This window comes from Mya arenaria, chromosome 5, assembly GCF_026914265.1.
Source record: "Mya arenaria isolate MELC-2E11 chromosome 5, ASM2691426v1".
Classification (NCBI taxonomy): Eukaryota; Metazoa; Mollusca; class Bivalvia; order Myida; family Myidae; genus Mya; species Mya arenaria.
The window spans coordinates 65,894,730-65,922,007 of NC_069126.1; the positions used below are offsets into that span (position 1 = coordinate 65,894,730).

At 37.3% G+C, this 27,278-nt stretch overlaps 3 protein-coding genes across 3 annotated transcripts; 2 read left to right on the forward strand and 1 right to left on the reverse strand.

The window, feature by feature from the left end:
• Positions 1 to 3,896: 3,896 nt before the first annotated feature.
• LOC128234883 (uncharacterized) lies at positions 3,897 to 5,318 on the reverse strand. The gene is made up of 2 exons (XM_052949486.1): positions 5,012 to 5,318; positions 3,897 to 4,631 (listed from the first exon to the last, which is right to left on the reverse strand). The coding sequence occupies exons 1-2, from the start codon at positions 5,118 to 5,120 to the stop codon at positions 4,117 to 4,119; spliced, it is 624 nt and encodes a 207-aa protein (XP_052805446.1). The 5' UTR covers positions 5,121 to 5,318; the 3' UTR covers positions 3,897 to 4,116.
• Positions 5,319 to 8,970: 3,652 nt separating this feature from the next.
• On the forward strand, positions 8,971 to 21,800 carry LOC128235891 (acetylcholine receptor subunit alpha-1-B-like). The gene is made up of 11 exons (XM_052950677.1): positions 8,971 to 9,031; positions 11,561 to 11,700; positions 18,206 to 18,248; positions 18,458 to 18,569; positions 18,969 to 19,144; positions 19,397 to 19,564; positions 19,833 to 19,913; positions 20,142 to 20,225; positions 20,357 to 20,478; positions 21,413 to 21,599; positions 21,700 to 21,800. Exons 1-11 carry the CDS (start codon positions 8,971 to 8,973, stop codon positions 21,798 to 21,800), a joined length of 1,275 nt encoding a protein of 424 aa, XP_052806637.1.
• Positions 21,801 to 24,882: 3,082 nt separating this feature from the next.
• On the forward strand, positions 24,883 to 26,240 carry LOC128233807 (uncharacterized). Its single transcript, XM_052947661.1, has 2 exons — positions 24,883 to 25,102; positions 26,025 to 26,240. Exons 1-2 carry the CDS (start codon positions 24,907 to 24,909, stop codon positions 26,162 to 26,164), a joined length of 336 nt encoding a protein of 111 aa, XP_052803621.1. The 5' UTR covers positions 24,883 to 24,906; the 3' UTR covers positions 26,165 to 26,240.
• The last annotated feature ends 1,038 nt before the right edge of the window (positions 26,241 to 27,278 follow it).

The following is a 27,278-nucleotide window of genomic DNA, read 5'->3' on the forward strand; positions in this document are numbered from 1 at the left end:
GGTGTAAATATTGTCATTTGAGTTACACACTTGGCATACACGTTCATGTCTCTCAATACTGTTCCGTCCGTATCTTCCGGTTTCTATTCTAAACCGAAGTTCAGAAGTTCTCATCTGAACGACTAAACGTCTCTTTTCCGAGTTCCTAATAACGTCCAAATATTGTTCGTACTTAAAGTTTAATTCAATATGTTAATATAATAAAGATAAAACGATGTTAGTTTCTAAATCCCTATGTCACTCCTGCATGAAATTGTCGATCTGCTTAAATTGCACAATTAAATAATTGCAATTAATATATTCGGGATTGTACCACACATAATGCATAGTCATATCTGCATAATAATTCTTTAATTTTTGATAACCAAGTTGATTTACCATCGATACAGTCTTATAACAAACAGTTATATATAGCATTTATAACACATTTTTTTACCCTAAACCACTTCCAGCCAATACTTTATAATTCTGGAAAATATGTTTATATAAATGGATATCGTTGCAATTCTCCATAAATAGCGGCATTGCTACACGATAAATTTAACACTTAAAATGCGTTTACAAAACTGCAAATGTATGCGTTCGATCTCCTTAGAGTTAACACGACCCCATATTTCACATGCGTAGTTTAGAAATTGATCCTAAAAAGGAGACAAATATCTCACAACTAACCTTAGGACTAAACGTTAAGTTAAGTTATGCACACAGATAATCACATTCAGTACACAGTATCACATACTCAGGAATTAGAGTCGACTGCACCTTACCAAACAAAATGGTGGCATCTTTATAGAACATCAGATTTCAATATCTCACCGTATTTTATTTAGTCTTCGCGTTTATTAACAATGTTTGGCACCCTTCACTTGAAACGGCTGTTTTCAAATATATGTAAGCGTTTAATTTTGGCGATCTAGAGACAATAGAGCGGGATCACCACGGCCTGCAATTTTAGGTAGATCGATTCTCACGAATGCACCGAAAATAGTTTCATCGAGTACATTTCAGACAGTCATAATTTTCCAGCCAAGATTTAGCAATGCTTACTTTTAAAACTGGTGTCCATGATAGGAAACACATACTTGGTGTTTGCATTTTGCGTGGGCCAAAGACAATCCAAGATTTTTTTTATTTAATGTTCACTCATTTCATCAACAAACAAAAAATACGTTAGATTCAAAATTTGTCTTTCTACAGAAGACAGAACGGGCTTACCGCGGCCTCCCATTACGGTCGTACACAGTGCAATAGACGGTTGAAAGGTCCAGAGCATAATTCCTTAAAACGTTGAATTAAAAGTCATTTTTGCAAGCTTATTTCACGTGTTCTTTTATACATTTGCATACGTGTTTTGAGAGCTTTGCTAAATTTACGAAAATAGGCTTAACCGATTTTGCTCTTATAAGCATTACACAAATGTAACAAGATAATGGTCGGTTTTATGTGCCAACTTGTTTGACACTGGCCAATCAACAACGTATTGAGACTTGATGGTGATTGCTTTTTGTTATAACAGACAGACGGACGGACAGTTAATTTCCGACTAATTTCATTTTTTACCAGAAAGTGAATTCATCAAATCCCAATCTTAAAATATGAAATCAAGTTACCCAAAAAACATAGTTGATTAGGCAATCTGGGAAAATTTGACTGCAGAACATAACTTTTGTGTAATTCTTCAAACGGAATTTCAACAAATATGTGATAAACTAATGTCAGAATGAATTGGCGGATTGATGCCATTATCGGGTTATGAACGCAGTTGGGCTGGTTAAATTGTGTGGAGCCCGAAGGACTCCACGCGTACTTTATCATAATGGCATCAATCCCATGATTCCTATCTTATGTTTACACCAATAGTTTTTATATCATTTGAGAATTGTTAAGAAAACATCTTAGTTCATTTAAGAAACAGTTGCTCTTTCTCGTCCATTCCGCAAATAGAAAACCCGACCCTAACCGGAAACCCTAACTTATCAAATTACGCCACAATGACGAAAATAAGATAAACCACTTGAAATCACATTTAAAGGTAAAGTTTAAACAGTTATAGTACATTTAACAGTACAAATTAACACTTTTTTAAAATGTCGTTTTAAGTTTTTCGAGGCCTGCTGACACAATATATACAATAACAAGATAAACCATTCTCAATTTTCATGTATATATTTATGCGATGATTTGCGATCCGAACATATCCGAAGACGTTGCGTTCATCGGAAAATATTCGCAATTGCCGAACGACAGCTCATTTAAGGAATGGGAATTGAGGTGTAAATATTCCTTGATGACCTTAATCAACTCCTTATTAAACTAAAAACATGTTGCAAAGGATGAATGTTTTAATGAAACGACATTTTGATTATCTTTTGCCTCAACGGCCTTTAAAATACCAAAGCGGATGAGGAAGGATATATACATATATAACAAACGAGCTAATCAAGGGCATTCATTTTGTCACTGCATTTCCTGTTGTGATTATTGTGGTGAAATGGTCTAGAAACCTAGATTTTGCATATAAGAAATACATTAGGATCATTTCTAACAAAATGATTATTGCAATTATTCACAGATTTAGTTCTAATGTTTTAAATCATTTTCACCATTATTTAAATTTAAAATCACTGCATATATTCTGAGGCCACTGGTATAAAAAATTGAATGCGTTGATCAAACTATTCGACCACCCGAGTTAATTTCAAAAGGTTATACATATTATCTCAACCATTTCTCGTTTATTGTTGTCCTCAATATTTGTGCTTTTAAAGATTTCGGTTAAAAGTAAGGCTTCTTTTTTATCGCTATAATTTCCATTGTTTTATTTGATGTTGATTTAGAATCATGTTGCACTGCTCTCGCGAAGTGATGGACAATATTCCATATGAGGATACATCACTCTGCATTACATGTATGCTCTCGCGAAGTGATGGACAATATTCCATATGAGGATACATCACTCTGCATTACATGTATGCTCTCGCGAAGTGATGGACAATATTCCATATAAGGATACATCACTCTGCATTACATGTATGCTCTCGCGAAGTGATGGACAATATTCCATATGAGGATACATCACTCTGCATTACATGTATGCTCTCGCGAAGTGATGGACAATATTCCATATGAGGATACATCACTCTGCATTACATGTATGCTCTCGCGAAGTGATGGACAATATTCCATATGAGGATACATCACTCTGCATTACAGGTATGCTCTCGCGAAGTGATGGACAATATTCCATATGAGGATACATCACTCTGCATTACATGTATGCTCTCGCGAAGTGATGGACAATATTCCATATGAGGATACATCACTCTGCATTACATGTATGCTCTCGCGAAGTGATGGACAATATTCCATATGAGGATACATCACTCTGCATTACATGTATGCTCTCGCGAAGTGATGGACAATATTCCATATGAGGATACATCACTCTGCATTACATGTATGCTCTCGCGAAGTGATGGACAATATTCCATATGAGGATACATCACTCTGCATTACATGTATGCTCTCGTGAAGTGATGGACAATATTCCATATAAGGATACATCACTCTGCATTACATGTATAGTAAAGAGTAAAAATAAGTCACAAAGGTGATTATGTATGTACATGTATTTAAATTAATATAACATAACAATACGTATAATTTTTAAAACCTTTACAAGTACTATTTACACACATGATGACCAAAACAGGTAATCACAAACACAATATTATGGTCCACTTTTACTCAGCAGTGTTTTGTTGGTTAAAATCTTACAAAATTATTATTTTTCTAATGCATTTTACCAATCAATAAACGTTTTCCATTTAAGATGAATATGATTCATTGGAAGTGAAATATATATACAAATTAAGACTGTTAATTAACAGCAATGGTAGTTTTTATATGTTTAATTATACCAATGCTCTTTCGCACTGTCATAACCAGACCATTCAAACACTTAATATGAGAAAACAAGGATACTTAAACACAATGAAAATTAAAACGAAAACAAAACGTTCAGTAATACACAATTGTTTGATACTGTTCACCAAAAATGGTATTCGACACAAATTATTGCTCAACCTCGAACACTGACTCATATGAAACTACACATCAATCCCGAACATCTACCGTTATACACTGAGTCAAAATATACAGTAGTCCAGTTCTCTTCTTCTTTTCATACCACCATTTCTTCCCATTTACGTTTTTCTTTGACTTAGATCTATGCTGCACAAGAACGAAGCTGGTCTCTAAATCTGGTCGGATGTTGAGATTATCCAGCTCGCAGCTTATTGCCAGTTCTTTATACTCCAGTGTGATAAGCCTTTGAACGACTCGTTCTATGTCAGAAGGTGTCCACACTTCCTTTATGGAATGCCACTTCGCAATGTCTGGATATATCACACTCAAAGCCTTGAATGCTACCGTGGAACAGTTGCAATTCAAGAGATGATACGTGTCGTTTTCCGATTTAAATTTCTCCCACCAAGACTTTACATCGGATTCTTGTTGATGGGTTGTGTCGATTGAGTACATCTTTGGTACAAGGCCTTCGAAATTTTCACGGTCCTGTACGTATGTCCGATCTTCATCTGCTTTTACCCCGGTGACTGTCATGTCAATTACTGAAATATAAATATCGCATCGTTACGTTAAAAGCATTTAATAAAATAGTAGTCTTCAAGATGATACCATACATGTTAAAGTATTAAATCAATTAATAATTCAACCAACCTTATAATTTTCACTACATAGAAACACAGCAGTGAAAATGATATTCTATTTAACCGAAAATCATGAAAGAAAATGAAATTAACACATTTTGAATTAACGGTCAAATATTGCAGCCAAAGCAAGACCGACTGACGTACACATTACGTAATCAAGACGTTCTAGTTATCCCTTGTAGAATGCCCAAAATACATAAAATGCAGACTGCAGAACTGCAAGCCATAGAATCATAATTGATTCTGCAAAACTAAAAGATATAAAACTTGAAGCGAACCTTTTCTTGATGGCCACCAGCTGATATAGGTTCCGCCTGGTAACCCGAGTGCCACGTGTCCGCGCGTGTTCACTCCGTCTCCATCCCATTTGTACACAAAGAGAACCATTGTACTTGAAGCCGAAAATGTGAAATAGCCAAAGTCCCTTTTTCTTTTATGCTTGAACCGTTTTATTTCTGAGCAACACTTAAAATTTTTATCATATACAACATAACAATGCACCACACACTATTAATTTCAAGTCATTTAAATGCAATGGAGTTTATATAATGCGTAGAATGTTTGAATAACACGGATATAGGCTATGCTTGTCCAAGTGTTTCCTTTTCTATCTCGTCGACCAGTTATTTTAGCTCCCCTCTTAAGAGTTATAACGTAGAAGTTTCCGTTTAACATCACACTGAGGATGGGTGATAAACATGTTATCGTTGCATAAAATATCTTCAAGTTTTGACCAATTAATGGTTTGATTAGTAAGGTTACTGCAGTTAGATAAATACATAATAATATGTAAACATGCAAGGTTATTCATTTCAAGAAGCTTTCGCGTAATTGCGCGGGAAATGCATCCAAGACAAGGTGAAATTAACGATACTTTCGGCTACAAAAGGAAGAATACCATTTTATATTTCCGATACTATTTTATCCTGGAATTATTTCACAGAGGGGATTATTTCTATGAGGGGTTCATTTGTATGAGGGGTTTATTCTATATGAGGTCATCCATGATCATTGTTCTTAGCAAACTGTCTTCTCAGTAAATATGCTCTTTATTTGTTTTGCCAACAACTGACAATAAATATATCCAAAGAAGGAAAACAGGAAACGAACCTTTGTGGCTAAAAATCTGCATTTTGCACTATCAGAATGAAAGTTTGATCTGTGGCATTTTAATACTAGCAACGTGCGTTTGCATTCCCCGATAGTATTTCTTTCGAAGTGTTATCGGAAACAATTCAAAGAGGAGAGGTGACCAATACACCGATCGGAAGACTAAACAATGCACATACTTTTTGGGCTATGCTACTTTTACTAACTCTCTCATATAACAAAAATATTGATAAGAAACTTACCTGGGTTGACAATCGATCGAGCAACAAACTACTTGCGTTTGCATTTGATGTCACGTGACTTTTTGAGTTATCAAAAGTAACCAAAATTATAACAACACCAAACCAGCAGGAAATTAACCAATATCACAGGGTGCAGTTAACGCAAGATATAGCAATGGTATTTGCTAAAATCCAATTTTGTTAAACACACTTCCTTTGTACGTTTCATTTATTTAGTTTTGCATTGATTTACAAATTCAAATTGAATTTTGCCCAAAAACATAAACACGCCGAATACCTATACAGTCAGAGTTATAAATCCATGTTTAAGACATACATTGTCCATTAAAACCACTGTCACACTAGGGCCGCGTTTCCACAATGTTCAAGAAAAAACCAGAACGCTGAGATAATAATTTTCATCATGACTGATGTGCATCAACAAGCGGGGCTACTGCTTTTAGATATGCAGGTCAAGCAGATCCAGGATGATACAATCGCTGTGGATCTCAAACTGAGACGACGACGGAAAAGGGTCGTAAGGCCTCGGAGTGTTTGGGTTCGACCATAAGTGGACGAAGGCTGACTTTTGCAACATGGTCACAATCATCAGCTCACCCCTGAGGTGCGATAAGAGGACTCTGTCAGTTATTTCAACTACTTCTACTGTTATTTCGTTTTTACCGGAAATGCAAAACAACACACGGTCAGTGCGAGCGCCGTGAAAGCGCACTGCACATGCAGTGGACGCGCCGTGACAACTCGATGAACGCATGGAAGCGCCGTGATAGCGTCATAATACCACAGACAATCGCCAACTAGAACTCCGTAGGATCGCGGAAGAACGCCATGGAGCTTTGTAAAACGACAAGGTCGCCGTGAGAATGTCGAGATATCGCTATATTCACGATTTTTTTTCCTGTGATCTCATTGGGCTCTGGGACATTCAACAACGGCTTGCAATTGAATTGGCAACTCGGCTAGGTGTGACAAGGGTTTTAATAAAATAATAGGTGTGTGAAAAGTACAGAAACAAGTCCAGTAGTCGAAAGTTTAAACATAAACCCCGTTTAATGGCACAGGGTCAACGCCAATGACATAGAACACAAAAACAAACAATCACAAACCAGAAACATGGAACAACAACACAAAACTCCACGAACAACACACTACATATATAATACATTGTATATTAAACTAGGGGTGTTTATTAAGGATTGTTAGGTACCGCCTTGGAGCGGTCAGTAAAATGCAAATTTACATGGGGTTTAAAATAGTTTGTGTGCACAACTTCACTCTTATCCCAACAATCCCGTATAAAGTAAAAACGTAAATGGAAAATCTTATCAAAGTATACATTAACCTGAGCAAACTTAAGATAAAACAAAATATAAAAGGTAAACGGATGCAAGTACTTCTATGAGTAGGGATCCCATCTCTATCTGCAGACGAATGAATACAATTCAGAGTACCTAACCACCTTACTTAAATGTTTTATTTACAACATGCACTTAACCCATTTTTCATACAACTGAAGTTGACGTTCACCATTCTAAATGATATACCAGCATCCGGTTTCTCAATGTACTTTACAAGTGTTTAATTATTGTCGTGATATAACTGAGTACACATGTTTACAATATCGGCACCTGTTTTTATCGATGATGCGTGGGATATACATATTAGCTAATTTCCTCAAACCATCATGCAGTAATCAAACCTTTCAAATGACATAGACTTTTAAACGATATTTTATCTCTAATCAAGCACGCAGCGTAAGCCCTGAAGGCTAATCGAATTTATTGTCACCAAGTGCAATATGGTCTGATTTGAAGGCTTCATTATAAAGTACAAACTCAGTCGTAATGTCACTCGTTGTTTGGGAAAAAACGAGTGTCAATGTTACCTCAGTTGTTACATGAATTACACCAACTGTTGAATCGAATGGTGGGGTCATTGCTGTCGAACCTGACACCAGTGTAAACAAGATATCCGGAAACAATTGTCACAGTATTGAATCGCACTTGTCAGAGAGTTTGTTTTATCCTGGTCGATTAGCTCAGTTAGTAGAGCATCTGGCTTGCAAATACGGGGTCTCAGGTTCGATCCCCGGAAAACAATGATTAAGATCGTCATCGCCATAGCACCCTTTCATCCATTAAGACAAGTGTATGACTTGACTTTATTTACGTAAAAATGACAGTGCGTACTATTCAACAAACATTAAGGCACTGTGCAAAACTGTCGTTGAAACATGCAGCACTCAGTTGACTTAGGTCTTTGATGCCGATAAAATAATTTGGAGAAATAGTCTTGCATTGGACATATCGACGGTCAATGTCGACCATGCACATTACCGCATACACTCAAATCAGTACATGTTTCGGGATTTTGCGCATGTTTCTGGGACAACAAAACAAGTATTGAAGCTTTATTATTTCCCACTTGCAAATTGTCACGTACCGATTTAAATGAGGCACGCACGCCGCAATATCCTCCACCAGAATCCTTTACCTCCCCCGTGCAGTTGGCTACCGGGTCACAGACAACCTTATCACAGTGCGGGAACTGGCAAATAAGGCCCGCCACTTTAGCAACTGTCCATACGAATGAAATAATAAAAATGTTGTATATATAGAAATTAATCCGCATAGTTGATATATAAAATAATATGATTTAGCTTGCTTGATAGATTCTGTTTATATCAAAATATGAACACAATCAGCTGTGGTCAGTAACAAGTAACACGTTTTGTCCGATAAGGGTTCCAATTAAGGGCACTGAGGAAACCGCTTCTCAACAAACACACGTTATCATTAAATGTAGAGCAGTTTTAATAAGCGCGTATGATATTTGATAAAGGGGTATGACCAATCAACAAAAAGCGCGAGAAAGCACGAAAAAGCATGAAAAACAAGATGAACAACATGGAAACCACGAAAAAGCAGAAACAAACTACGGGAATACGTACGGAGAAAAAAACAACGGAAAAGCCATTTCGATAGTTTCCTTGCTGTTTGCCTTGCACTTAAAGGAAAGCAAAAAGCACGGAAAACATTGAGAGCAAATCGTGGTTTTGTTAACTTTTCGTTATATACCTTGTTTTTGTTTGTTTTGTAATCCGTTTTTCGTACTTTTAATCCTGTTTTTCGTTGTTTAAGTGAAAGGCGAAAATAACCGAAACTCATGGGAAATAAACACTGACAGTTTCTGTGGAATCTGCCTTGGTTTTTGGTGGATTCCGTGCAAATTGTCGTGCTTTTCGTATTCATAATTTGCTTTTCTCTGGTTTCCTTGCTTTTTTGTGATTATCCCGTGTTTCCGTGCTCGTCGGTGTTTAGTCCTACCGTGTTAAAAGTATTACTTTTAAAAAACAACGTTTAGATTATGAGATGAGAATAAAGAGATGAGAAAATATAAGAAAACACATAAATGATAGATTTGCTATAAAGCATATCAGATTTCAGTATATTCTTGAGGGGTTTGTGCGATTTTAAAACTGATATTGTTTAGGTATGCTTTTTCAGCACAAATTAAAACTGTTAAAACTTGACCTTAATCAATGATGACCGTGCTGTTAACTCATAATTATTCAAAGACTATTACAGATATTGTATTCTTCTGTGTTTACCAAATTATTTTTTATAACACGTTTTTGTCGGTCCATGGTTAGCGAAAGGGCCCAGGTTAAATTTTCAACCCCATCATACCTTATAACGTTACAGAATTTGGTACGAGTTTCTTCCTTGCATTGCAGTCAGCATTTAGGTAAACGTCGTGTAAAAAAATCGTCAAGTGTCGTGGTATAAATGCGGTGAAAATGCGCAGAGTCGTGGTGAAAATGCGTCAAGCGTTGTGTTGAAAATACAAAAAGTGTCGTGGTGAATATGCGCAAAGAGTCGTGGTGAAAATGTTGAGATGAAAATGCGCCAAGTGCCATTTTGTTGAATTGGTTTTTTTTAATAAATTTGATGACCTTGTTAACGGAAAGCATTCGGTTGAAATTTGCCCAAAAATGTGACAATTCATAATCGCGAAACATTTAAATGTAAAAGAAAATGTTTCACAAACTTTCAGTGCAATCCATAAATCACACAATATTTCCTTAAGGTTTAATACCCAAAACTGCATCACCACCAATTCAAACCGCGTTGCAACACTATTTCAAATGATAATATAATCATTGTTTTATTACTTAATTGGTATGCTCTTGATACTAAAATTCGACACGCTAAGACGTATAAAGAAGACAAATATCGGTGTACATATCAATGTTTCAGCCATATTTCATAAAAAAATGTATCATATAATTCGCCGGCTGTCTTGATAGGAATTATCAATCTATGAATAATCAAACTAATTAGTGTGTCATGTTAAGCAGTCATGCAAATATGACGATCAATTCCACAGCTTCACATTTTCTCCTGATAAATTGAAGTGCGTTTTACGACGATGGAATATCAATATTTCTATTTGCTTGGCAGTGTTCTGCTTCGATGATTTTGTCGCAGAAAACTGTTTTTGCAGCCGCGATACAATTGACAAAATAGCTAGAAATCAGCGCCATTAATAAGCTGGAGAATTGATTCTCCTACACTTAAGTTTTCATGAGCACGAAAGATTATTCAAAAGATTATCACTTAATAATATACGATACATTACAATGCAAATCCGGCTGTGAAATATTTGTATTTGAAACTTTCCGGCGACTTTCTGCGATATGAGTGTTTAAGTAAATACTCTATGGAATAATATATGCAATTATCTTTAGCATTCAGTTTGATCTCTGTTAAAAGTAAATAACTTTTAAATTTTCTATCCAATAATTTACAAGCAGTACTCGAAGACTCTCGATTTAACTCCAAAGAACAACAAATATATTTTGAATATTTCCAAAATGACTACTTTTATCTCTTTGACAAACAAGTATGATTTGTATTGATACTTTTTAGCAAGACGGTTAATCGTATAATTCAAAATTGGACAATAACGCGACATTTCAAGTTGAATTGTAAAAAGAAATAAAGATAGTAAGATATTTGAATGTTTTTCGATTGCTACCTTCAGTTAAGAATCGATTGTAATAAAAACATCAAATAATATGATAAAGGATATACATACATTATTTGTATACATGTGTCAATTACATATATAATAATAGAAAAAGAGCCTGCCTTAAGTCGTTGATTTGGTTATATTGTAGTCTCTTATTAATCCGATTATGTAATATGACATTACATAATAATTAAGGCAGTCTAATTTACGATATACCCTGTACACCATTATATTACGCACCAAAGGAACTCGGCCACTTTTTATAAGAGTGTGCTGCTCATTAATATGAAACATTGAGATTCCACAATTATACGCTTTTTTAACAATGTTAAATTAACCAAGTATTCTTCATATGGTTAAAAACTAAAAATGTATAAGCGGAAATAACCGGAGACTGGGGGCAGTTGTGTCAGTAGAAATTATATAAGTATATTCTTCCAGGTGGCGCCCAGTACCTGGGTTCGAGCCGGCTGCTTCAGGAGCTACGGACTGGTTATGAGCGTCACGTGCCACCAACGCGCACTGCCGACTCCCACGTGTCCGTCCGTGTGTACCCGTCGATCGTCCGAATCGACAGATTGGTATATGTTTTGTTTTTCATAAATTATGTTCGTCTTTTTTGCCTACCAAATCATTGGGTTCCACCTGCACTACAAGCAGTTTACCACACGTTACAAAGCTTTCATGTGGCTATGAGAAGTATTTTTTTACTTCCATAAATAAACCTCATACAGCATTCTTATAGATTATTCACATGTCCATTTTCACGCCTACCCAACCATGGGGATTCTCCTGCACTATAAGCAGTTTACCACACGTTACAAAGCTTTCATGTGGCTATGAGAAGTATTTTTTTACTTCCATAAATAAACCTCATACAGCATTCTTATAGATTATTCACATGTCCATTTTAACGCCTACCCAACCATGGGGATTCTCCTGCACTATAAGCAGTTTACCACACGTTACAAAGATATCTTATGGCTATGGGAAGTATTTTATACTTCCATAAATAAACCTCATTCTACCTGCTTAAATAATAAACATCCTTATAGATTAAGGCTGCTTAGCCTACCACGTATATATTTTTTTTGCATGTTTGTTGTGTAACATGACCTCAGACTCCCGTGATCATGTTACCCGGATCGCCGATGCGGGGCAAAAACCACCTCCCTACATTGACACTGACGAACATCGCGATAGAAACTCGAGCCTGAGTATGCACGGATATAAGCGAGCATGTGCGCTCCATTTTGAGGACAACAAAGTTCCTTATTAAAAAAATACATCAATTTAAAAGAACCCCCACAAAACAAACAACAAAAAAACATGATGTGAACGGAAAATGCGTTAAGTAAACCTTGAATTTGGTAACCTTTTTGTTGCCGACTTTCCTCACCTTATGACGGCCACAAAAACGATAACGATTTTAAGGTTTCAGTTATGCGCATTTTGTGCACGGAAAATTTGTTTTGTTTTAAGATAATTAAACAACATATTTAAAAATTCAAATGTTTTTCTCGAATTTGAACGAATCAGCTCCTCGGTTCGAAAATACTACGGCTATATTCTACAACGTGAAATATACACCCCTCTGAATCACAGACTTATGGGATACGTTTCCTGCGCTAGGGTCAAAATGTCATTTTGATTCTTTTGAAAATAGTAAACCTTCAGCAATATTAAACCCAACCGCTGAATCATGTTATAACATGAAACTATATGGCGGGCTTATTAGAAAAAAAGTCTTATTCCATAAAGCTGAACCTATGGTGTAATTTTCAGTTGTATGTGTCATTTATATACAGAGTTTTATTTTGAGTGGAAACTTTCATACCTACAGAATGAAGAATTAGACGAGAATGTTTCGTACAAGTTGTAGTTGGCCTTAAAAGGATAGGCCCTAGTTTGACCAATGTCAATATATTACCCGTACGGGTAGAAGTCGGAGTTGGCCTTTAAATGACAGGACCAAGTTTGGCCAATGTCAATACATTTACTGTGCGGGTAGAAGTCGGAGTTGGCCTTAAAAGGACAGGACCTAGTTAGACCAATGTCAATATTTTTTACCGTACGGGTAGAAGTTGCAGTTGGCCTTAAAAGGACAGGACTTAGTTTGACCAAGGTCAATAGTTTTTACCGTACGGGTAGAAGCTGCAGTTGGCCTTAAAAGGACAGGACCTAGTTTGACCAAGGTCAATATTTTTACCGTACGGGTAGAAGTTGCAGTTGGCCTTAAAAGCACGGGACCTAGTTTGACCAAGGTCAATATATTAACCGTACGGGTAGGAGTCGGATTTGGCCTTAAAAGGACAGGACCTAGTTTGACCAAGGTCAATATTTTTTACCGTACGGGTAGAAGCTGCAGTTGGCCTTAAAAGCACGGGACCTAGTTTGACCAGGGTCAATATATTAACCGTACGGGTAGGAGTCGGATTTGGCCTTAAAAGGACAGGACCTAGTTTGACCAAAGTCAATATATTAACCGTACGGGTAGGAGTCGGATCTGGCCTTAAAAGGATATACCTGGTTTGACCAAGGTCAATATTTTTACCGTTCGAGTACAAGTTGCAGTTAGTCTTTAAAGGACAGGAACTTCTTTGGGTTAGTGTTATTAAGCGAAGGCTAGATCAGAAGAAAGTATCTCATGTTTTAGTACATTGCAAAATAGACGTTAACATATTTTGCAACGTAAAACATTACTAAGAAAGTACACTGTAGTTTATATTGTAAATTATAATTTTCAAAACATTGTAAACCATAAAAAGGAAAAGCTTTAAATGGGGAGTTTAAAAACACAACATAAAGCGTAGACTGGTTCGTGAAAATCGTATTTCGTTTGAGCGGTACTAATTACTGATTTATTTTCTTATAAAGGTGTTCATTATAGCTCTTTAAAATTAGTTTAAGGAAAAGTTGAAATAGTTTTCATTAGGTTGTTGTGTCGGAAATGTTCTTAATTGGGGATGACATTATAAAGCAACGATTTGAAACACTTTGATTTTTTATCAATTAATGAAAGACCGGCCATGTCGTCAAATGTCAAGTTTGTAAATTACTGTTACTGCCATGCATAGAGACATAAAGGATGATTTCAACGAAACAGAAGTTAATGTTAAATTTCTTTTTCTTTCGTGAAAAGACGTTTTATCTGAAACCGTTTGTAATTTTATATTTGCTACGTCGCAGGTGTTTTCATCCGGGCAATCTGATATTATTTCTACATTATGAGAGATCATACTGCAATACAGCATTACATATCAATTGAGTTGCTTCATGACTTCCATTGTTATTGAAGTCTTGGCATTGATATTTTAATGTTCCACAGGAGATTCTAAGAAATGAAAATGTTTTGTTTGAAATGAGTATACCATTTGAAATATCAGATTAATAAAAATGTCTTAACGTCTAGGGAAAAATGAATATGGAAAACTGACTGCAAAATATCAAATCTTTAATCGTTTCGCGATGGATGTACGTATTACAATTATTTTTGTATGAATTTTAAAGTAAACATAATTTATCTAAAAGAAAGTAGTGGTTCTTTGAAATAAACCCTTCTTGTATATGTTGTTTGTAAGACAATGCCATTAGTATATACATGTATATACATGTACAGACATCATACAGTTTTGACTACCTCACTAAAAACATATACAGAAACCAAACAATATTATCCATACAGTCTACCAAATGAAAAATGTTTTAGCGGCATGTTAAACGTTAAATTCAATCAAATAATACAAATATAACAAGGCTTACAGTGGCTTATAGAATTGTGGCGGGGAAACTTAAACACTTGAATATACAGATGATGTATCATATATGATACAGATACACTTAGACTTTGAAACAGAGAGCTGAAGAGTTGTAAAAAATGCCATAACCACAAAAGACTCCTGTTTATGTGTGAAAGGAATTATATCGTTCGATACACCCTTCTTTAATTGTAGAATAGGAACTTATATAGGATCCCAAGATAACAATTGTCAACGTTTCTATTACAATTGAGCTCAGACAAAGCTGGGATAATGAGGTCAGAATGAAACATTTACTTTGATAACTGTTCCATTTGGGTCTATGCTGATGATGATGATGACGACCATAGGTTTTATTCTCATCATAATACACATGTTACTATGTTACTATTGAAATTCGTTTCTGCAAAAATGATTATCGTTTCCACATGGCACATGAGGGCGATTATGGCATACCAATTATCAACCAAAAGCCATGGCCAGCCTTGTATTATTATATAGATAATTATTCCATATTTGTAACGGAGCCATAGGCCATATTCTAATTGTATTTATGAATACCAGAACAATATTAAACGATAAATGTAACACATGGACTCCTGCATTTCCTGTCATTCTCGTATTACGAGGCCTTGCACTCAGCCGCTGTTTCCGGCTTTCAGCCCTTACATCCTGCGGTAATAAAGTTCCATCATGCGCCATGAACTCTTTGTAATTTACATCCGTCAGACAACAATTCACTTTCAGATTTAATCATATATATTGGATCCGTTATGTTGCAATCAACATTATGCTTCTAGAAACTAATATTGAGAATGTCGCAAATAACAATTGTTATTTTTTTTTAATTCTTTATTGGCCAGTGCAGTAAACAAACGTTACACCTTCAAATGTTATCAGCAACATTTTCAAGCGTTAAGATCGAACGAAACCTCGAAATTTGTATAAACACCGTCAAATTTTAGTCGTATTTTCTTTACTTACCTGCTACATTTTATAAACCGAAGACAACCATAATTTCGTAGAATTAAAAAAGGACGTAAACGACCACTAGGTAGCTGATGTAGTTATTTCTTACAACATTCTTGCAATACCTAAACATTTAGACTCTTTGATCACATAAAAACAATCAAATTGCATTTTGTTTTAAACATGAATTATTAACAATTGCTTCGATAGTATCGAACATGCGCGTCCGAAAATAAAACAAAAAGCCAAACTCGCACTCGTTCAAACACGCCATAAAGGTTTCAGACGCATAATTCTCACCCACCAGCTAGGATACTCGCACTCGTTCCAAACACGCCATAAAGGTTTCAGACGCATAATTCTCACCCACCAGCTAGGGTATTCGCACTCGTTCCAAACACGCCATAAAGGTTTCAGACGCATAATTCTCACCCACCAGCTAGGGTACTCGCACTCGTTCCAAACACGCCATAAAGGTTTCAGACGCATAATTCTCACCCACCAGCTAGCATACTCGCACTCGTTCCAAACACGCCATAAAGGTTTCAGACGCATAATTCTCACCCACCAGCTAGCATACTCGCACTCGTTCCAAACACGCCATAAAGGTTTCAGACGCATAATTCTCACCCACCAGCTAGGATACTCGCACTCGTTCCAAACACGCCATAAAGGTTTCAGACGCATAATTCTCACCCACCAGCTAGGGTACTCGCACTCGTTCCAAACACGCCATAAAGGTTTCAGACGCATAATTCTCACCCACCAGCTAGCATACTCGCACTCGTTCCAAACACGCCATAAAGGTTTCAGACACATAATTCTCACCCACCAGCTAGGATACTCGCACTCGTTCCAAACACGCCATAAAGGTTTCAGACGCATAATTCTCAACCACCAGCTAGGGTACTCGCACTCGTTCCAAACACGCCATAAAGGTTTCAGACGCATAATTCTCACCCACCAGCTAGCATACTCGCACTCGTTCCAAACACGCCATAAAGGTTTCAGACGCATAATTCTCACCCACCAGCTAGGATACTCGCACTCGTTCCAAACACGCCATAAAGGTTTCAGACGCATAATTCTCACCCACCAGCTAGGATACTCGCACTCGTTCCAAACACGCCATAAAGGTTTCAGACGCATAATTCTCACCCACCAGCTAGGATACTCGCACTCGTTCCAAACACGCCATAAAGGTTTCAGACGCATAATTCTCACCCACCAGCTAGGATACTCGCACTCGTTCCAAACACGCCATAAAGATTTCAGACGCATAATTCTCACCCACCAGCTAGCATACTCGCACTCGTTCCAAACACGCCATAAAGGTTTCAGACGCATAATTCTCACCCACCAGCTAGGATACTCGCACTCGTTCCAAACACGCCATAAAGGTTTCAGACGCATAATTCTCACCCACCAGCTAGGGTACTCGCACTCGTTCCAAACACGCCATAAAGGTTTCAGACGCATAATTCTCACCCACCAGCTAGGGTATTCGCACTCGTTCCAAACACGCCATAAAGGTTTCAGACGCATAATTCTCACCCACCAGCTAGGGTACTCGCACTCGTTCCAAACACGCCATAAAGGTTTCAGACGCATAATTCTCACCCACCAGCTAGGATACTCGCACTCGTTCCAAACACGCCATAAAAGTTTCAGACGCATAATTCTCACCCACCAGCTAGGGTACCCTCACAAAATGCTGCTCTTAATAACTCAACAGCTAGATATACCGAAAATATCTGATGATGAAAATATATTCAGAGTGATAAATATAGTGTTATTTCGTTTACTGTATATAATCTTATTTAGGGACATACCTAAATATATTGTGGCTATTTTATTTGGTAAGTTAAAAATATGCAAGTGCCAGTTGCCAATTTTAGCACTTTTTGCGACTCAATTATGTGTTTAAAACTATCAGATAGATATTCAAAGCATATGTCGCCAGTATTCTGTCGTGAATACAAAGTCTTCTATCGATTCCAGGGCGCATTTTCCGATTTGACAACCGGAAGCGCCAACAACCTCGCTACGTCTCCCGCGCATAAATTGCCGTTCGTTTCCGTGGCGCTGCCTCTATTAATCGCAGACTCGCAGAATAAACACTGTGGTCATATTTATAAGACATTTTAATTTGATATGCGAATATCAACACAATTCTTCCGTTGAGCTGTCTTCGAGAAAATCGCCTTTAGCTCGATGTTTTATGATGATATAAAAACCCATGTTGATTTTTTATAAGACCATTTCCAAGCAGGTAATATAATGGAGCTAATTTTCTCTAAGTGTAGTGCTATCAACTTCCTTAATAGTTTATGATATTAATTTGCATGATTATTTTCAGGACGAAAGCCGGGAGGCGTTGTCTGCGACGATTAGTCTCTCCATGGTAAGTTTGAAAGTAGAGAGGATGTGAGTATTCTTTTTTACCCATAAACGGTCACTGTGACACACTGCATGTGTGTCTGGAAGATGACCTCGACTTACCGAGTAACGTCTTATAAGCAGACATATTTCCCCTTCATTGTGTAAGTCAATTATTATCTTGTACTTTTCTTTTACGTCAAACGAAACATATACTGTCACTTTTAAATCTTGAATTGGTCTGACCAGCGTCTGACGTGGAACCCTGCCCAGTACGACGGTGTCCGGAAACTATTTCTTCCCGCGGACACAATTTGGCTGCCCGACGTTGGCGTTATTAACACGTGAGTTTTTAATTGACGTTTTATTAAGGCGATGTTTCTCGTGACGTCAATGTTGTTGTTTTTCTCCCACCCCAGAAAAGTAGATCCTTATTATTTGGCAATGCTGAAAATCCTTATCTTGTCCACGAGCAAAGATAAAATGTACCCGTATTTAAAAAAAACACCTTCACTCTCGGCCAAGATACTAATATCGCTGATGAAAAAAAGGTTTTTTTGCAAAGAGCAGTTCAGAAAACATATCATCCTATTTTGGATTCTTCAAGACTCAACAATCATTTAATTGAACGTTACATAGTTAACATGCATTACACGTGTAATTAAATGTAGATAATTTCTGAGAAATGCTTGACCGAATAATGCTATGAATGAATACGTGATCGAAACAGGATATGTTTCCAGTGTGGATGGTCTCATCTCTGAGCAAAGCACGAGTCACCTTGGTGAGGTCTCACACGTCGGACATGTGTTCATGGTCTCCGTCATGCACGTGCAGACGTACTGTAAAATGACGTTGACGAACTTTCCACGTGACGTCTACGTGTGTGACATCATAGTTGGTTCATGGATGTACTCATGTAATGCTGTAGAAAAATGTAGATGTCCATCTGTTACATCATTCTGGAAAGTCATATTATTTTACATGTATACTAAGTAAGAACCGTGTCCAACTTAAAAAACGCAGTTTGTCTTGTCGAAACGAAAACAAAGTTAGAACATTGTTATTACTAAGTGTACCTTTTTATGCTCTGGAAAGTCTAATTGCATTTGTTTAAATTGGATAATTTCATATAATTTTTATCACGATTTGTTTCCTTTTACCGTAACAGCCAAAACTCTGATACTGGAATCCTGGCACGGCGAGACAGTGGTCGAGCAGGTGCCGGTATCGTCGGATACTGATGACGTCATACCATCACGTGACGGGCGGTCATGGGAGCTGTTCGGCCGTGCCGCGTCCGCCATTATTAAACTTGTTTCCTATAAATGCTGTCCAGGTATATCTTTACTGCATATAATTGATTTATCGCACAATAAATCTAATGTGTGTGTATCATAATAATGATAAAAAAATAACAATAATGATAATAATAATAATAATAATAATAATAATAATAATAATAATAATAATTATAGCTACCAATTCTAGTCCATTCACGCGCAGTCCAAAGTAAACATGTAAAGCCTTGTTCCACCTACCTTGTACGATAGGTTTAGCTTCTATTTCCATGAAGTCTAAAGTAAACATGTAAATTTCGCTCACAGACGATCATTACGTCCAGCTTACGATGACGTTGACGTTACGTCGACACGCGCCGTTGGCTGGCTTTTGTTGTTCCGCTGCTCGTATTGTCGTTATTGGCCGCACTCCAGTTTACCATCCCCGCAGGAAACACACAGAGACCCTTATTTGGTGAGATTTTCTTGATTTTATAATGTAATGTAGAAGATATATAAATATCAAACATTGTGTATCATCTTATATAACTCTTAATCCTAGCAGTATTAAGTCATATTACAACATACTTTTTATCATTTTCGCTATTATATAATTTATTTTACCTGTTTTCCCAGGTATGTTGGTGATTCTAGCGGAGATGATGTACGTTCACTCTATGTTTTCCTACATACCAGACAGCGTCGACCCTCCTATCATAGGTAATATGAGGACTCTATTAGTTGTTACAAAAGACATTCTTATATAATATTTAAGAGATTCAAATGTCAACTCCTAACAATTGATGGTATAACCCTATAGCTTACAACCTGTTGCATGTTTTCAAACACAGTTAAACTGGCGGTCGCCAACGTTCTGTTTGCTTCCATCGCCCTCTGTGTCTCCCTAGTAGTCAGTCACGTGACAACCACTTCCGGTCGACAGGGGAAAAGGCTTCCACCACTGTTTGCAATGGTAAATACATCTAACGACGTTTTATGATTTTGTTCATTGAAAACGAATTTCAATTATTGGTATAAGTAATATAATGTATGTTCACAAGTATCACAACTCGATAGAGTAAGGAATAGCAACACAATTCGTAAAACGTGAAACGGTTCAATATATTTATGTTGATACTGTTTTGCTAATCTCAGAGAATTAATTCTTCTTCAGTTCATTTGCTAAATCGAGTGTATGCCTATTGACTTCAATTCTTATATCAAACAGTGAAAAAGCTCTATTGAAAAATCAACGTCATGTTTTCTGATCCCGTATTTTGCTAGCGTCTTGTTCCATTTGTCCAGGGCTGACCTTTTTGTACACCGCTTTTTATTTGATTTTTTGCTCTTTTTCTGCCCGGCCACAATTTCTCAAAACATCTTAAGTCCCTTATAACAGGATCAAACTAAGCTCAATATGATTGTTTTGGGGTATAGTTTGTGTAACTTTGATATTCTCGAGACTTTTTGGACTTTAAAAGGAAATTATCTTGATGATGTTCACGATTAACTCATTGATCTTAAACAAAATCACGTTTGGGTATGTTACGCTTGAGAACTTTCGAAAAATTTGGTCCCGGGTGAATGGAACCAGTTACTGTGATTTATGACGTCATCTCAAATGTGGAAACTATGACGTCATAAAGATAAGTGCAGTTTTCTCGACAAGAACTGCATTAATAAAGGAATTGATCAAATGAGTCATATTACAATAGGAATATTACAATGAAACGTTTTTTGACCTACTATTTGATGCCTCGTTTGGTGTAAAACATGTATCTTACTTCGTGGTCTCGACGGTTATATGTTTTCGCATCGAATTTGACATAATCAAAGGACGTCATAAAAACGTCCCTTTATATAACTATCTATATAACGCTACATAACTGTCTCCATCTTTATTCTAGGTTGTTACTTTGACAGCGTGCTGTCCGGCACATATTGAGGGGCTTTCCGGAATACCGTCACGTTCCAACTGTGCGTCTACACCTGAAGATGAAGCAGTCACTCTGATGTCCCATAATAACGCGAATATACCTAATAATACCGTCGATAGTAACGGAATAGAACTGGGCGATATAACAGATGTTAATAGTAAACAAACTGTAAATAATAACGTGTTTTCCACTTTAGAACGAGAAGGAAGAATAATGAACGAACGGGTTAAGGAAAAAACGAGTCAAGGAATTGATAGCCACACATTGGACCATGTTTGCCTGCTTCATAGATAAAATATTTCTATGTTTGTTTCTAATTGTGTTATTAGTTAATTTGATAATTACATTTGTGATATAAATTTGTTTTCGTGTTATAAGTTAATTATGTATGAATATTCTTTCATTTGAAAATTAATCAATAGCTGTAGCAATGTATACCAACTATGATGTTTTATCTTATAAAGACTGTGCTGCTTTAAACAAAATACTGTATTGAATCAAATGCGTTTTGATCATATCTTAATTTAACACGAACTGTTCTGCTTTCATTTACGTTGTGCCACATGCAACTGCATTACTGACAATATGGTGACCATAGTACGATATAAATCACATGTCTGTGTACGGTATTGACAAGACTTTAATTGGGGCTTTTAGTGATATAAATAGTGTGCCTATATACTGATATGTCATACGCGGATGGCCGACTAAGCGTATAAACGCTTGTTCATGAATGTAAGAACATGTGTAGGGTTATGTGGTCATAAGCTATAACAGTGATGTGTGTAACAAAACGCAATAACATGTGCTATTTTACAGTGATGCGTTCGTGAGTTTTGATATACTCATGGTCTGCGACGGATTTCCAAGCATTATCGGCAAGGTCATTTTTGAGAAACGGGCGAGCATCGAGTTACTTTTTACTTCGCTACTGATCGTCAAGTAATCGGTCGCTACTTGGCCGATGTCTGACTGGGCATAGCACACACCGGGCGGGCGTCGGACCAAATTTTGGACAATCAAGATTCCATATATCGGTAAGGTTAGTTAGTGCGAGTAGTCAAATTGTGTGTGTGTGGACTTGGTATAGTTTGTCAGATAGAAAGTGATGCTAGACGGAATACATTTGCCACACTGGCCTTGAGAGATGATGGTGCCCTGGCTTAGGTCAGTGTGATTGAGCTCTCGTTAGCAATTCCTCATGGCAGATGGACAACGATACCTTTCTTGATACAATTTTGCTCAAGCGTAAGACAGAGAATTGATACACTAGTTTTATACACTAGTGAACTCGTTTTTCGTTTTCATCACAAAGGCTAAAACACTTAGGTTTAAAGAAGTATGTTTGATACATGCGTGGCTGTGTTTTGTCGCATGTGTGGTTTATGTTTTGACGCATGCGTGGCAATGTTTTGACGCACGCGTCGCCATGTTTTCAAGCATTTGTGGTCTATATTTTGACGCATTCGTGGTCTATGGTTTGACGCATGCGTGCCTATGTTTTGACGCATTCGTGGTCTATGTTATGACGCATTCATGGTCTATGTTTTGACGCATTCGTGGCCTATGTTTTGACGCATTCGTGGTCTATGGTTTGACGCATGCGTGCCTATGTTTTGACGCATGCGTGCCTATGTTATGACGCATTCGTGGCCTATGTTTTGACGCATTCGTGGTCTATGTTTTGACGCATTCGTGGTCTATGATTTGACGCATTCGTGGTCTATGTTTTGTCGCATACGTGGCTATGTTTTGTCGCATACGTGGCTATGTTTTGACGCATGCGTGCCTATGTTTTGACGCATTCGTGGTCTATGTTTTGACGCATGCGTGCCTATGTTATGACGCATTCGTGGTCTATGTTTTGACGCATTCGTGATCTATGTTTTGACGCATACGTGGTCTATGTTTTGACGCGTTCGTGGTCTATGTTTTGTCGCATACGTGGCTATGTTTTGACGCATACGTGGCTATGTTTTGACGCATGCGTGCCTATGTTTTGACGCATTCGTGGTCTATGTTTTGACGCATGCGTGCCTATGTTATGACGCATTCGTGGTCTATGTTTTGACGCATTCGTGATCTATGTTTTGACGCATACGTGGTCTATGTTTTGACGCGTTCGTGGTCTATGTTTTGTCGCATACGTGGCTATGTTTTGTCGCATACGTGGCTATGTTTTGACGCATGCGTGCCTATGTTTTGACGCATTCGTGGTCTATGTTTTGACGCATGCGTGCCTATGTTATGACGCATTCGTGGTCTATGTTTTGACGCATTCGTGATCTATGTTTTGACGCATACGTGGTCTATGTTTTGACGCGTTCGTGGTCTATGTTTTGACGCATTCGTGATCTATGTTTTGTCGCATACGTGATCTATGTTTTGACGTTTTCGTGGTCTATGTTTTGACGCATTCGTGGTCTATGTTTTGACGCATTCGTGGTCTATGTTTTGACGCATGTGTGGTTATGTTTTGACGCATTCGTGATCTATGTTTTGACGCATGCGTTGCCATGTTTTTGACGCATGTGTGGATATAAAAGCCAATGAAAAGAAATCTTGTCAATTCAACCGTCTCCGTGGCCTAGTGGTTAAGGCGTCCGCATACGGAGCGGGAGGTTGTGGGTTCGATCCCAGGCCTCGTCATACCAAAAGAGGTTGAAAGTTGGTACAAGTAGCTCCTTTGATTCAAAGGGTAGTGCTTGGAAAAGTGGTGTACTCAGTACTGGTTCAACCCAGGAAAGTTGTATCCAGTGAATCGGTGCTTTACACCGAGCGCGTTACAGATCCATGAGGTCATTAGCAAAGAGCTAGGGTATCGCACGCGGATCTCTTGTATCTCACTCTGTTTCTTCAAGTCTTCCAGTGTCTGGATTTGACTGCAAATTGCTGTCATTTCTATCTCATGTCATGTATGGCATTTAAACACAATTTAAGTCGGTATGGCGTCACGCCGGGGTCAAGCCATAATGCAGCCAATGTGCGCGGGGAGACCTTGATAAACTAAAGAAAAACATCTTGTCAATTGTTCTTATTCTTTTACAATTGATATCGAGTCTTGTATCAGAATAACCAGTCCAGAATTCATCTAAACGTGAAAGCCTTCATGTGGGGGGGGGGGGGGGGGGGCAGGTTTGTGGTAGCCTTAGGAAATGTAGAGTAGTATAAAACGTAAATTAAATCCAGTCTTCAGTTTAACTTTTATATGGAGAAAATATCATTAAAGGTAATAGACAAATTTGGTAAAGCTGTATATTATTCATTATTAGATAAACATAATCAGACGGTGATACTGTTGCATATATATCATGAAACAAATACCGTAGTGTCTTATCTTAAAAGAAGAGCACAGCGTTAGAAACCTTAGTATTCTTATCTGGCAGTACTTCTTATTTTAGAAACATATTGCGCCTTAGTTTATAATCAGAACACATCAATTTTACTTCACTTTTATTAAAACGATGCGGGTTAATATATACTCATATATTATTTTCATCATTTCGTTGCTATGGATGGCTGCCATGGTGACATGTCTTATTTGCCAGTTCCCGCATTGTGAGAGGGTCGACTGTGAGCCGGTAACCAACTGTACGGGGGAGGTGAAGTCTTCCGGTGGTGGATACTGTGGCTGCTGCGCCGCATGCTTCACATATATAGGTACGAATTAATGAGGTGTCTTATTTGGAATTCATTAATATTACGTTGTACTATTTTATATAGCTTCATGAAAGATATTTAGTTCGTATGTATTTTACTTTCTCTTTATTGATATATGTTAAGATAAGTGTGGAGCGGATTCGATATAGTTGTCACAAAGACGGTCTAGAGAATGTTTGCAACCGTGATTCCGGGTTTTGTCATTGATATAACCTTGCCAAAAGACATATGTTTCTATGTAAAGTATCATTTTATTATAGAAATTCGTTTCTAATTCTAATCCATGAGATTATATGAACTTGAGGGCATAATAAAATTACCAGACAAGGACGACCACGTGCACCACTGACGTCATTATTTTCATATTCATGCTTAATGACTAGGGTTCAACATATATTCTTATTAAACTGTTCCTAGGCTGGATCGACCCTAACCGTGCTCACATATTGAAATGAACATTAAATCATACGATGCAAATAAGCAATATTTAAAGAAGTATTGACGATATAAGGTTTGCCATCTTAACTTCATAATTTACAATTATTTTGTTTTTGCTAATAAAAGAAAAACATAAAATTCACATTTAAAAATACATGTATGAAATGTTCTGGCATTAAATGTCACGACTCTGGGAATCAGTGGGGGCGCCTTTAATCCAACTAAAAAACTAGTTCACTATTTCCTTAATTGCTTCTGACTCCGGGGACGACCGTCAGCAAGTCCATCACACTTTTTTTTCAACGTATACAGTTTTGTCCCTTTTAAATAAGAACGTGACAAGCAAGTAGACGACGGATGATTTCGACGTTTTTGGCATGTAATGACTTTTTGCAACATCATCATGTAATGTTGGAAGTCTTCATTAGGCTGCCTGGCTTATTCTGCTTTTGAATTGACCTTCAGTTTGGTTGCCGCATTGCAGGTCATAACGAGCCCTGTGAGCTGAAGGAAGGCGTAGAGGCCTTATTGTATCCACAGACGGCTGTCTGCGACAAAGGCTTGTACTGTGAAGGCAATAGCTCCTCCACCTGCCAGCCCTTTCCCGGAATCGAATTTGGATGATGCAGACGACGATATTTTTCCACGGATGGTGGGCTGTAATTGCATGGCTTAGTTTTGAATAAATATGGTGGACAAATGTTTCGTGTTATGTCATGTGCTTATCTTTTACAAATACCACTGTATCATTTTCCATTGCTAATTTCTAGTTTTGTATCTTCGAGTTATTAATAATAAAATACGAAGTACAAACATATGAGACTAAACATCTCTTGGCCATTATGTATCAGTTAGATAAATAATTTTTATCGGAGAATCATGCCACTATTATACTATAAATTAATATATTGCAAGCACATGTAAACGAAAACCTTGTCGAAACAACACGATAAAATAGAGTTTTGCTATTGTTTCAACGTAATTTCAATGGACGACGTCAAGCCGCTTTTTGACTCTTGTTCATATCAATCGCCTGGGCGACGTCAATTGAAATCAGTTTACAACAAAAACAAAAAACTGCTTTATCGTGTTTTTCGAGAAACGGATTATAGACACTGTTATAGTTACAGATAGGTTTATACGTTTGTCATACCAATCGAAATTACCGGTGAATATTGTTGGCACATGTAGAATATAAGTTTGTGTTTACTCTAGACAATCCCGAGAAAACAAATCGGTCAGATGTGAGCCGACCAGGCCATTTTGGAAGTTTATTGTTGCATGTCGACATCATGGTCTCATTTCAATAAACATCTCTGTTGTAAATCTTACGCTGCTTAAGAGTGCTTCGATACAGTCACCCAGAAAGTGACGGGCTGAATCTATGCGATAAATGTCCTTACGATGGTTTTATTGAAATGCATGCGCAGTTTAAGCCAAATACGACGTTACGCCTGGAAATCTTTGCGATCTTGAATGAAACGGGGTCCAGTGCGTAGCTCGACGACGTTGACGTTTATTTCCTTCATATGTTGCGCTGATTTGCGTACATGTAAATGTTTGAAAGGATTTCAACGTGTTATTGGTAAAACATAAAAAAGGCGAGTGTGTGAAATGTGAAACATATACCTTTAACAAATGATGGTAAATTTTCAAAAGAGCACAGTCATTAACATTTGAAAATGTGGCAAAAAAACTCATTTTACTGAAAAACCTTCACGACGATGAATACATTTAT

Coding starts and splice junctions, on each gene's coding strand:
- LOC128234883 (XM_052949486.1), bottom strand. CDS start 5,120: ATGGTTCTCTTTGTGTACAAATGGGATGGAGACGGAGTGAACACGCGC. Junction 4,632..5,011: donor CTGGTGGCCATCAAGAAAAG/GTTCGCTTCAAG, acceptor TTTATATTTCAG/TAATTGACATGACAGTCACC.
- LOC128233807 (XM_052947661.1), top strand. CDS start 24,907: ATGCGGGTTAATATATACTCATATATTATTTTCATCATTTCGTTGCTA. Junction 25,103..26,024: donor CGCATGCTTCACATATATAG/GTACGAATTAAT, acceptor GCCGCATTGCAG/GTCATAACGAGCCCTGTGAG.
- LOC128235891 (XM_052950677.1), top strand. CDS start 8,971: ATGAAAAACAAGATGAACAACATGGAAACCACGAAAAAGCAGAAACAA. Junction 9,032..11,560: donor GAAACAAACTACGGGAATAC/GTACGGAGAAAA, acceptor ATATTCTTCCAG/GTGGCGCCCAGTACCTGGGT. Junction 19,145..19,396: donor TGGTTCATGGATGTACTCAT/GTAATGCTGTAG, acceptor TTACCGTAACAG/CCAAAACTCTGATACTGGAA.